We start from the raw sequence: 13,883 nt of genomic DNA on the forward strand, positions 1-13,883 counted from the left end.
TTGCATGCTCCTGTGTTGTATTATTTCTCAAGATGCTCAAAGTAGAGAGTAGTTTATTTGTGAGAAAGTACCATTATCATGAGATCATCCACAATTATATGCACTCCTACAGCCATGGAAACATTGCACAGTCCACTGGGCTGAGCCGGGTTTCATAATGGTTAAGTGTTTGAAGTTAAACATGAAAGAAAATGGGTCTTTGATATAACCGTGAAGTTAAGAGTCAAAGGTTAAGGGGGTCCTGGATTCGAATATTACACCAGCAAACGTCAAGGACCCCAAGAATCCCCTTAATTTTTAGATATCTGGGGAATATCAATATGAATCATGACAATTATGTTACTAACAGTTGGAGAGCTTCACTAAAACATGATCATAGATTGTAGTTGAAATTACTCACCAAATCATCAGTTTTTTCCTATTTTAATATGTGGCCCAAGGTTTTATCAGGGTCTAGATTTAAAAGTCTTTTACACAAAAACAAAACCAGATATGTGAACCATCACAGTTTGAAACTTTAGATGCTGGTGTGAAGCCTGAGTCTAGTAACATTCTCTTTGGTCCAGTAAGCACAGCTATTAATAGCCTAAAAGATAACACTCAGGAAATGATGCTTTCAGCCATTTTGGGGTTCTAGACTCAAACGTTTTTAGCACAGACTGCCAATACCACTATCCCCATGGTAATACGGAGAAATGGATTTGAGATGTCAGATAAAAGATTATGCTTTTGAAAGAGTTGCCACCATAATTGGTTGTTTAACAAATCAAACGACACTATCTATCACACATAAAAAGGCAAAAAAAGAATCATATTTTCATTATCAGAAATAGAATCTCAGTGTTGCCTGGGCCTTTTGATTCCATTCATTCGTTTCAGGTCCTGTTTACGCATTGTTAGGAACTTGATGTTGACTCAAATCCTGTTTTGTGATACTGTACCATGGCGACAGGGCCAATGTGATCCCATCAATCCATGCTTGTCAAGGGGAGATGGCCAGAGGAAATCAAGGGAGAATCATAAAAAAAAAATCACTGTTTTGGGGAGGGTCATAAAAAAAATGAAGTTATCTTTCCGTTCAGTGGGGTTTATTTAAACTTTGGATTATTGTTTTCTCAGATGTTTTCCCCAGAACATTTTGTATTAGAAACATACACTTCAACCTGGCATCTGAACTTAAAACAGACCTTTGAAAATTGTACCAATTCTAGCAAGAAATGTGAGCAAGCTTCTAAGGATTTACTGCTTTGTCGGGGAAAGGGAGCATGAAAAAAAGACTAAACAATTTTTGGAGGGTCATATATTATTTGTATATCAGTGATAAATTACTGGACTGGTGTTACAGGTTCCTGGGATATGGCCAGAATATTGGTGACTGCACTTTAGTTGTCTAAAGCAGTTGATCACCACAGAAGACCTTGTCGCCGCACAACCTGAGTTTTCTAATCATTGACACCCGCATGATCTAGCTGATAGTCTGTCACAGACCCCGAAACAAATATATCCAATACAGCCCATGCAAGTTGATAATAATAAGGAGGCTGTACAAAGAGACCTGATAATAGTTAGCAAGTCTAGATTACTGCAGTCTCTGCAAATGAAGACTCTGGGGCTCCTTTTTATTATATTTAAATTTGATAATTTAACACCTGTTTTTTGTGTAAAATATGTTCATTTCAGAGACTAGAAACCTACCCTCTACACCCTTTCCCTTTTAGCATTTTCTTTACTTGTAAATGTTATTTCCCTCTGTGAGAAGTAATCCCGGTTTTTGGTGTGAATCCAAGTGTACTTATTGGAAATATGGCAACTGAACGGTCTAGTCAATGCTTGTAGAAGCTGGTTGAGATGGGTATGATTTACTGGTAGTACCCTGTGTTAAAGATTAACTTTAATACCCAATGCTCAAATACCCAAGGGTCATAGGTCATACATCCGGATTAGTTTAAAACATGTATGTTAGGATTTAGAATCATTCAAAATCTTGCCAGATTAAATAAATATGGTGCCATTTATAACAGGAACACAGCTTGGGAGTTTCTTCCTTTAACCAGTTGAGACCAGTTGATTGTGCGCTATCAGACCTCAACAATGTGTGATTGGTTGATTGTGCGCTATCAGACCTCAACAATGTCTGATTGGATGATTGTGCGCCATCAGACCTCAACAATGTGTGATCGGTTGATTGTGCGCTATCAGACCTCAACAATGTGTGATCGGTTGATTGTGCGCTATCAGACCTCAACAATGTGTGATCGGTCGATTGTGCGCTATCAGACCTCAACAATGTGTGGTTGGTTGATTGTGCGCTATCTGACTTCAACAATGTGATCGGTTGATTGTGCGCTATCAGACCTCAACAATGTGTGATCGGTTGATTGTGCGCTATTAGACCTCAACAATGTGTGGTCGGTTGATTGTGAGCTATCAGACCTCAACAATGTGATCGGTTGATTGTGCGCTATCTGACCTCAACAATGTGTGGTCGGTTGATTGTGCGCTATAAGACCTCAACAATGTGTGATCGGTTGATTGTGCGCTATCAGACCTCAACAATGTGTGGTCGGTTGATTGTGCGCTATCAGACCTCAACAATGTGTGATCGGTTGATTGTGCGCTATCAGACCTCAACAATGTGTGATCGGTTGATTGTGTGCTATCAGACCTCAACAATGTGAGACCAGTTGATTGTGCACTATCAGACCTCAACAGTGTCAGACCAGTTGATTGTGCGCTATCAGACCTCAACAGTGTGAGACCAGTTGATTGTGCACTATCAGGCCTCAACAGCATGGTTCTCTGTTCATGCTATCAACCATTAGCAGTGTTTGAAATTAAGCATGAAAGTCAAGGGGTCATTGTTGTAACCCTCATGTTTAAAGTTTTGGGGTCCCTAGATACAAATGCTGTAGAAGACTTCAAGGACCCCATTAATTTCGAACACTGGATTGGTTTGGTTTGTATTTATTTACAGACTGCAATGAAATTTAAGTGTTCTGAATGTCCTACAGTTTACAAATATGTTTTGGAGCTTAGGATAGTCCATGTAGTGTTTTGATTGTACAATCATGATACACAATGAAGTAAACCAGATGAAAGACACAGACTCCATTCTGGTTGTTGCATGAGTAGCAAAGATAATTTGAACAGAGATGGCTGGAACGAGAAGCTGAATAGGATCTTGAAATTTGTGTCAGGTTTGCACAATTCCCCGAAATAACCTGGCTGCCTTCATGATCTGCACTATTCCAGATCTGTGGATACTGTTATCCCTGGTTGAAAGTATAGCATAGCAGCTGGATGAAGCTATGGACGTTACCATGTAGCATCGTCATGTTAACAAGTCATGTACAAATTGTACAGTACCAACAGAAAATAAAATATTTGATATGATGAGTGCATTTGTTGTCAATCCCAACTGGCCTTCTTGATTGAGGAGGTTTTTCATCATTCCAACACAATAGGAAAACAAGTTATCTTTTTTTTTAAATTTTATATGACTAACCATTGAGGCCACTGCTTTAGTCATACCATTGAGGCCACTGCAAGATTTAAGAATACCTGTGCTGCACTCCCTGTGGGATTCTAGGGTAGAATTGGTTCCCAGAAAGCTCTGTTTCTCATGTGAGCTCACCAAGAAGTATAGAGTGGTCAGGCTCTGTGACTTGAGGGAATATGTGATCGTGTTGATGGCATGAATCATTGATCATGCTTTCAGTCACTGGATTGCCTGGTCCATTGTGCTAAAGATGAAACAGTGTTGACTGGGCTTTTCAACTTCATTTGCACTTGCATTAAAATCCTGTAAAGTTATATCATTGGGTGTGTCTTGACCGAATCACAGGTAGATTCCAAGAAAACGTGTGTACAGCTGATTGCTGTTTCCGGCTCAAGTTACGAGAAAATACACACGGTAATCTTAATCCCTAGCCTAGCAGAACCAAAAATACAATTTAAACGGTAAATCAACATGTCTTGTGATTTTTTTATCTCTAATTTCAAATTAGTACTGACCAAGTTTCTCATCACTTGTTCGTTTACCGGAATTTGCTGAAGGGGTATGGTGTAATTTTTTTCTGCGCTTAATATTCAATTTTTTTCAAAAAAAATACTGATTTGGCTAGGTGGGGGTGCGCATTATACTCGGATGCGCACTATACTCAAGAAAATATGGTACTCTGCTGACAATCAATAAGGTAGTGCTTTGCAGAGTTGTGTTTCTTATTCCTGCCAGGATGTGCAGGTCTGGGTTTGAGTCCCAGATTTGACCTGATGATTCTTGGTTTGTCCACACCTTACTTGCCCTGTGTGTTCCACTAAAATGGTAAATTTCTCAATTGAATAGCTACCGACTTTCCTACAGTAGGCTGGCATGTGGTAATGTAACTAAGATGTTATTCAAAGCATTGCTACACACAACTCACTCTGTTGTCACTATTCAAGGACAGCACAGATTCGTATATCTGGGAGGCAGGAGGGTAGCCCAGTGGTAACAGCTTTAGCTCAACACACCAAAGGCCAAGGTTCTTTTCCCAACATGGATGTAACATTTCTGCTGTCCCCTGCTGTTTAATTGCAGGGCCTTTTCCTCAAAGCAATGTTAGCGCTAAAGTGATCATAGCTGTTACATAGGCTTAAGATCGCTTTGGGGAACAAAGCCCTGGAATATTGCTTAAGGCAGCATAAAACCATACACACACTCATGGCAGATGAAACTAACAAGAAATTTACAAGAAAATAAGATCTTTATTAAAATATATGTACAAAATAAATATTAATTCTCCAAAAAACTTCTCCACAAAACCTCTTCATTAGTATGCTAGAGTTAATATGGGACATAGGACATCACAGCACTCAGGCAAACATCTTCACCACCTACCCAAGTACTAGTCCACAGGACCCGTGAAGATCCAGGGTAGAATAGGACTTCAGCAACCCAAACTTGATAGGAAAGGCGACTGTGTGTCGAAAGAGACGATTAACGGGATCGTGTGTTCAGGCTCGCTGACTTGGTTGATGCATGTCATTGATCCCAACTGCATGGCTCGATGTTTATGATGTCAATCACTGGATTGTCTGGTCCAGACTCAATTATTTACAGACCGCCGTCATATGTCTGGTATATTGCTGAGTGCGGCTTTAACAGAAAACAAACAAAACTAGTCTGCTGACAATGCTCTGGTAAACTTGATTACAAACATGATTACACAAATGTCTAAATGATATGATGAGACAATGGATGCTACAAAGTTTTTTGATAAAATATGCATCAACAGATTCAATCTATTATGGCAAGGAGAAGTCAGAGATTGGTACAATTCTTAACTGTATGGAGGACCAGTCAGAGGGTGTCTCCAGACTGAGTATGCAGTGACATACCAGTTGATGAGACTGATCTTGTATGCAAGGTAGAAGGCTTGTGTTAGGCATGTGTTATTTTTTGGGTTACATATTCAACAGAATGGCATTAAGAACATATAAAATAACATTCAGAATAAAACAAAACGTAACTTTGTAACTTATTAAATAATTGATCAAATGAATTGTTGTTTGTTATAGGAGAACAAAGCCACACACATGTAAATCCAAACAGTTCCCTTTTGATAGCTTGGGATTTTTGAAACAAATATTTTTCACGTTTCCATAGCAACGACTTTGACTTAGACTGAAAATGGCAATAGGGCTCATTTCCGAAGCAGATCTTGAAAACCATACAAAATTTCTTGCCATATGGTGCCATTTATAACAGGAACACAGCTTGGGAGTTTCTTCCTTTAACCAGTTGAGACCAGTTGATTGTGCGCTATCAGACCTCAACAATGTGTGATTGGTTGATTGTGCGCTATCAGACCTCAACAATGTCTGATTGGATGATTGTGCGCCATCAGACCTCAACAATGTGTGATTGGTTGATTGTGCGCTATCAGACCTCAACAATGTCTGATTGGATGATTGTGCGCCATCAGACCTCAACAATGTGTGATCGGTTGATTGTGCGCTATCTGACCTCAACAATGTGTGGTCGGTTGATTGTGCGCTATAAGACCTCAACAATGTGTGATCGGTTGATTGTGCGCTATCAGACCTCAACAATGTGTGATCGGTTGATTGTGTGCTATCAGACCTCAACAATGTGTGATCGGTTGATTGTGTGCTATCAGACCTCAACAGTGTCAGACCAGTTGATTGTGCGCTATCAGACCTCAACAGTGTCAGACCAGTTTATTGTGCACTATCAGGCCTCAACAGCATGGTTCTCTGTTCATGCTATCAACCATTAGCAGTGTTTGAAATTAAGCATGAAAGTCAAGGGGTCATTGTTGTAACCCTCATGTTTAAAGTTTTGGGGTCCCTAGATACAAATGCTGTAGAAGACTTCAAGGACCCCATTAATTTCGAACACTGGATTGGTTTGGTTTGTATTTATTTACAGACTGCAATGAAATTTAAGTATTCCTGAATGTCCTACAGTTTACAAATATGTTTTGGAGCTTAGGATAGTCCATGTCGGGTTTTGATTGTACAATCATGATACACAATGAAGTAAACCAGATGAAAGACACAGACTCCATTCTGGTTGTTGCATGAGTAGCAAAGATAATTTGAACAGAGATGGCTGGAACGAGAAGCTGAATAGGATCTTGAAATTTGTGTCAGGTTTGCACAATTCCCCGAAATAACCTGGCTGCCTTCATGATCTGCACTATTCCAGATCTGTGGATACTGTTATCCCTGGTTGAAAGTATAGCATAGCAGCTGGATGAAGCTATGGACGTTACCATGTAGCATCGTCATGTTAACAAGTCATGTACAAATTGTACAGTACCAACAGAAAATAAAATATTTGATATGATGAGTGCATTTGTTGTCAATCCCAACTGGCCTTCTTGATTGAGGAGGTTTTTCATCATTCCAACACAATAGGAAAACAAGTTATCTTTTTTTTTAAATTTTATATGACTAACCATTGAGGCCACTGCTTTAGTCATACCATTGAGGCCACTGCAAGATTTAAGAATACCTGTGCTGCACTCCCTGTGGGATTCTAGGGTAGAATTGGTTCCCAGAAAGCTCTGTTTCTCATGTGAGCTCACCAAGAAGTATAGAGTGGTCAGGCTCTGTGACTTGAGGGAATATGTGATCGTGTTGATGGCATGAATCATTGATCATGCTTTCAGTCACTGGATTGCCTGGTCCATTGTGCTAAAGATGAAACAGTGTTGACTGGGCTTTTCAACTTCATTTGCACTTGCATTAAAATCCTGTAAAGTTATATCATTGGGTGTGTCTTGACCGAATCACAGGTAGATTCCAAGAAAACGTGTGTACAGCTGATTGCTGTTTCCGGCTCAAGTTACGAGAAAATACACACGGTAATCTTAATCCCTAGCCTAGCAGAACCAAAAATACAATTTAAACGGTAAATCAACATGTCTTGTGATTTTTTTATCTCTAATTTCAAATTAGTACTGACCAAGTTTCTCATCACTTGTTCGTTTACCGGAATTTGCTGAAGGGGTATGGTGTAATTTTTTTCTGCGCTTAATATTCAATTTTTTTCAAAAAAAATACTGATTTGGCTAGGTGGGGGTGCGCATTATACTCGGATGCGCACTATACTCAAGAAAATATGGTACTCTGCTGACAATCAATAAGGTAGTGCTTTGCAGAGTTGTGTTTCTTATTCCTGCCAGGATGTGCAGGTCTGGGTTTGAGTCCCAGATTTGACCTGATGATTCTTGGTTTGTCCACACCTTACTTGCCCTGTGGGTTCCACTAAAATGGTAAATTTCTCAAATGAATAGCTACCGACTTTCCTACAGTAGGCTGGCATGTGGTAATGTAACTAAGATGTTATTCAAAGCATTGCTACACACAACTCACTCTGTTGTCACTATTCAAGGACAGCACAGATTCGTATATCTGGGAGGCAGGAGAGTAGCCCAGTGGTAACAGCTTTAGCTCAACACACCAAAGGCCAAGGTTCTTTTCCCAACATGGATGTAACATTTCTGCTGTCCCCTGCTGTTAAATTGCAGGGCCTTTTCCTCAAAGCAATGTTAGCGCTAAAGTGATCATAGCTGTTACATAGGCTTAAGATCGCTTTGGGGAACAAAGCCCTGGAATATTGCTTTAGGCAGCATAAAACCATACACACACTCATGGCAGATGAAACTAACAAGAAATTTACAAGAAAATAAGATCTTTATTAAAATATATGTACAAAATAAATATTAATTCTGCAAGAAAACTTCTCCACAAAACCTCTTCATTAGTATGCGAGAGTTAATATGGGACATAGGACATCACAGCACTCAGGCAAACATCTTCACCACCTACCCAAGTACTAGTCCACAGGACCCGTGAAGATCCAGGGTAGAATAGGACTTCAGCAACCCAAACTTGATAGGAAAGGCGACTGTTTGTCGAAAGAGACGATTAACGGGATCGTGTGTTCAGGCTCGCTGACTTGGTTGATGCATGTCATTGATCCCAACTGCATGGCTCGATGTTTATGATGTCAATCACTGGATTGTCTGGTCCAGACTCAATTATTTACAGACCGCCGTCATATGTCTGGAATATTGCTGAGTGCGGCTTTAACAGAAAACAAACAAAACTAGTCTGCTGACAATGCTCTGGTAAACTTGATTACAAACATGATTACACAAATGTCTAAATGATATGATGAGACAATGGATGCTACAAAGTTTTTTGATAAAATATGCATCAACAGATTCAATCTATTATGGCAAGGAGAAGTCAGAGATTGGTACAATTCTTATCTGTATGGAGGACCAGTCAGAGGGTGTCTCCAGACTGAGTATGCAGTGACATACCAGTTGATGAGACTGATCTTGTATGCAAGGTGGAAGGCTTGTGTTAGGCATGTGTTATTTTTTGGGTTACATATTCAACAGAATGGCATTAAGAACACATAAAATAACATTCAGAATAAAACAAAACGTAACTTTGTAACTTATTAAATAATTGATCAAATGAATTGTTGTTTGTTATAGGAGAACAAAGCCACACACATGTAAATCCAAACAGTTCCCTTTTGATAGCTTGGGATTTTTGAAACAAATATTTTTCACGTTTCCATAGCAACGACTTTGACTTAGACTGAAAATGGCAATAGGGCTCATTTCCGTAGCAGATCTTGAAAACCATACAAAATTTCTTGCCTTGCACACAACCCGATGTAATGTGGGCAGGGGAAATAAGTATTTCATCCTTGTTTATACAATGATTTCTGGGGCCATCGGGTAGCCTAGTGGTTAAAGCGTTAGCTCGTCACTCTGAAGACCCCAGTTCGATTCCCGACATGGGCACAATGTGTGAAGCCCAATTCTGGTCTCTCCTGCCATGATATTGCCGGAATATTGCTAAAAACGGCCATACTCACTCACTCACTCACTCACTCACTCACTTACAATGATTTCTACCGAATCCAGACTTGAATAAATAGTCAAAAGAATATGTATGTTTCACTATGGCTGAGTGGTGGAAGAATCACTTAATAGTTAAATGAACTTTTGTCTGCTGTGTATTTGTAAACATCACATTTTTTAATTGAAAAAGTAAATATTTGTTACCTCACATGTGAAGGGTTTAAGTTAGTTACAACATGCTTTCCTCAGAGTATCGACCAATACACCTTGGAAAGTACAGCCGTGACTCCTACTTACTCCACTGTATTCTGCTACTCAACATTCATCAGTTCAATATTCATGTGGGGACTAAATGATACTTTATTACATACTTCGGTGTGAAAGACTGAGTTTTCTGAAGTTGAGAAAAGTGATATTTTCATTGCAGTGAACATAACAATTGATATTTCACTGCAGTGAACATAACACTTTAACGGAACTATTGTCATGCAAGAGTGGCCTCCCCTCAAATTGTCTCCCTTTATCGTAACTGTCTGACCCATTCACAAACTGTTGAATTCCTTTTATGTTAGTTCCACACTGACAAGGCAAGATAAGGATAGATGGTCATTTATGGAGTTAATATTGCCCCATGGCGTTTGATATTCTCTTGAAAATGTTTCATTATAAACTCTAAATTTTGGTTTCGCACAGCGCAATTTTTTATACTTGACCATCATGTATTCTTTCGCTTACAAAAGTGGTCTCGAATATTTTTTGTATAAGTTGATTTTGTATATAATCATATCTATATGTATGATAGAGAATTTTCACGACCCTAAATAGTTTCTGTTACTTTTGTTTATATTTTTTATGCAAACACTAAACTACTTCTCTAGTCGCAAATACAAGGGGTGGTGACCCGTCCCTGTGTGTTAGGTAGGGAGAATTTAGATTTCAAGGTTTTACATTTGTCATTAAATAATTAATTTTCCAGTAGACAACTACACAAAAAGTATATGATAAATAGGATATTCCATGTGTCTCGTGGAATATCATGTTTCTCTCATCTCATGACTGTGGAAAAGGAGATATTTTCACTCATGGCCGCTCGTGAATATATCTCCTTTGCCCCCGATCACTCGATGAGAGAAACATATTTCACTTGACACATGAAATATCCTCTATGACTGTTTGTCATGCACGTTTTCAACTTCATCACAACATAGGCTCTCAGTTCAATAAATTATTGTCTCTGGGAATCGTTACAAAATCCTTATCTAAAGTTGAGTAGTATGTTTTCCTGTTGATCCTGAATACCCACATTCAACACGTATGAGTGGGAAGGAAAAGTTAGACTACAAGGCTCATGTAGGAGGGACCTTTTTGGCTCAAGAGAAAAATGGCAAATTTCAAAGTTACTGCAAATTATAAGATAGATCTTGTTGATGTTGAAATATTTTTTTTCTTCTATTTCTTGCAGGTTCTAGATTTACTAATAGTTTTTCAGCTTTTGAAAAGACCTCTGAATCATCAGCCATATTACTGCTGAAACTTATTTGGCACAGAATATTTACTGTATGCTTGTGACTATAAAAATCAGCTATTACAAATGACAAATTGACCATTCCAATACACGTGATATTTGATATCAACACATGGCTACTTAGTATATGGACAATGTAACACAAACAGCACTCCTTAAAGCTTGTAAAAATATAAAATATACACCGAAACATCACACAAGAATGATATGATCTCATTTAAGATAGTTAATAACACAAGTACTAAACATGCGCAATTTATGAGAACATGTACATATGACCTACAATAATTACCGTATTCGACGTAATAAGCACCCAGGGCGCTCTCAAAATTAGAAGTAGGGGTTTCTTAATAGACTATAATTTTAGTGAAAAAAAACAGAGTTGAAAGATCGAAATTTTTGTGCTTTATGCTGACAGCCTGAAATGATACAAAAGAAAAGTCTGTGCGTCTTATTCACGACAGATATATTTTCCAGAATTTAATTGCCCATAATCAAGGGTGCATATAACACATTGGTGCGTATTATACACGAACAAATAAGTCTTGTGTCTTGTGATCAATCGGAAGGGGTGCTAATTGGGATGGTTCACTAGCCAATATATTAACAAATATCGGCGTATGATGCATATGTTGAACTCAGTCTCATGCCAAGAGCTTTCTAATTTTGAGGGACTGTAGCTAGAAAAAGTAATGTTTCTGTTGCAGCCTACACGACAATGTTCCCTTGAGCAATATCTTTGTCATCACATCAATAGAACTGAATACGGTATTTTGAAAATAAGAATCTGTCTTCTAAAGACAAGAAGAGATTGATAGCACAAACTAAATCTTCCACTTGAGGAAAGGGAAATTGGTTACTATGGAGATAAGCATTAGAACTCATTTCGCATGACGTTAACCATTATTTTAGTGGGAGGAGCTGAAATTATCATCGATATTATTTTGTTAGTCAGAGAGTGGAGCGAAGACCTGGAGACTCACTTATGACCAGGGAGGTTCTCTCTGTATATTGGAAGTACAGATCAGAAAAAGTGTTAGAATTTAGAGTTGATAAGAAGTTCTAGCAGACTCTTCTATGCATCTCCTAGGTATGTGTTGTGTATAAATACGTCAGGCTACAGAAACACATCTGAGGACCTATTGTGTGTAGTATTCAAGATTTCTGTCTCGAATAAATGGACTTTGAGCAACAAATCTGACTTGTACTTTGAGAGAGCTACATCATCCCCGGAACCAAGGAGTGGTAAGAATAAGTGGCTGAGGTTGAAGGGTATCACATACCTGACACCTACGGTCACAATATTGGTGTAACGAAACACTACACTGTGAACCGATTCTAAACTCATAGACCATGGTGGAATTTATACAAATTCATTTCTTAATTTTTTGTTTACAGATCGACTGCAACAAATGAAACACTAACAGATAATCTTCTCTTTAAAAAGAAAATTTGTTGCTGTAAAGATAGTAAACACCAAATTTTAATTTCCCTATCAAACCAATGCTATGACAATGAAATAACCAAATATTCAGGTCCACATTCCTTCCTTAGTAAACACACCTCAATATCCCTAATCAATATGATCAATATTGTGATCAAGGTATGGTGACTGACAACAGTCTAAAATGAGATCAAACATACAAATAAACAAAAAGCTTCCCTGTCATACCAGTCTGAGACTGAAGAACAAGGAGGATATCAGTGTTCCTTAACTGCAGGGCAAAGGAATTTAGGGCTGTGACGGGTAACTCGGGTACTCGGGTCGGGTGGGTCCTGAGTAGGACCCGGGTACCCACAGGACTACCCGGACCCGTCGTTAGTCACGTGACATATTGTTGAAAGACAAAAATTATCTAAAACTCTATGGTTACACTAGAGTCACTAATGTTCCCATTTCTTTCTGACAATGCACCCATTCCTTCTGACTTTTATATGTTTGAATTAAGATAAAACCTCATGCAGTAAACTTCAGTGTATGCATGACCGGATTGTTTTACACGTATATCTAAATACCTTTTGCCAGGGCTACGGTCAAACTTTTCCAAATCGGACAGTTTGTACCTATCTCTAAATATCTACAGCAGGTACCTGGGTAGGATCGGGTAATAGGGTGGTGGGTACCCGGGTAGTAAATTTGGACTCGTCCCAGCCCTAAAGGAATTGCATTTCCTTTTTTGGTTGAGCATATTTCATGTATCTTAAGTTGCATATAAATGTCCCATGAAGCTCTCTTATCAAGTCGCCTAGCGATAATTGCCGATGGTGTTGCGGATCTGTTGCATCTCATCGTTGTTGACGTAGACATTGCCGATGCTTTCTTGGTTCACATACAGGCTCTCATCTGTGGATTGACTGTTTGTCATGGAGGATGAGATTTCCTGTTGAATTCGTACAAACGACGGCCGTTGTTCATTTTCCACATGCCAGCAAGAGTTCATCAGCTCATATCTGTAAGACACAAGCGTTCATCATCATCATCATCATCATCATCATCATCATCATGAAGACAATTTCTTACTCCCCTGCACTGCCACTCCTTATCATTACCATTAATAATTGGGGCCCAGAATCCCTCGTGGGAAATGCTAATGGGTTCCAGAATGCCTACTGACATAGGGTACAGCATCCTGCTGTGGAGAGTTGTATCCCTTAGCTCTGCCTGGATACTCTGGATTCCATATTCACCCTGATTGTAATCCTTGATCTGTCAGCACCATATCCATGCTTGTGGGCTTAGCCAGAGGGTTGAACTTCTAATGCTGCATCAGTTTCCTCAAACAATGAACTGATGCTGATGCAGAAACTAGTGGCTGTCATCATGCATCCCAAGTTCTCCCCCTCCATCCCCCCACCCAGGTTGTAACCACCTCCATGCAACCCATGCTTGCCGTAAAAGGCGACTATGCTTGACATAAGAGGCAACCAACAGGATTGGGTGGTCAGGCTTGCTGACTTGGTTG

The 13,883-nt window shown here is 39.1% G+C and overlaps 1 protein-coding gene across 1 annotated transcript in view; it reads right to left on the minus strand.

The window, feature by feature from the left end:
* Positions 1-8,246: 8,246 nt before the first annotated feature.
* Positions 8,247-13,883, minus strand: part of LOC139452187 (uncharacterized) — a 67,162-nt gene continuing 61,525 nt past the window's right edge. Inside the window, exon 24 of the mRNA XM_071233551.1 lies at positions 8,247-13,371. Within this exon, the coding sequence (XP_071089652.1) occupies positions 13,167-13,371 (205 nt within the window). The 3' untranslated portion in view covers positions 8,247-13,166. The remainder of the gene's footprint in view (positions 13,372-13,883) is intronic.

The sequence above is a fragment of the Haliotis cracherodii genome, unplaced genomic scaffold, assembly GCF_022045235.1.
Source record: "Haliotis cracherodii isolate W230 unplaced genomic scaffold, xgHalCrac1.p SCAF_9, whole genome shotgun sequence".
Lineage (NCBI taxonomy): Eukaryota > Metazoa > Mollusca > Gastropoda > Lepetellida > Haliotidae > Haliotis > Haliotis cracherodii.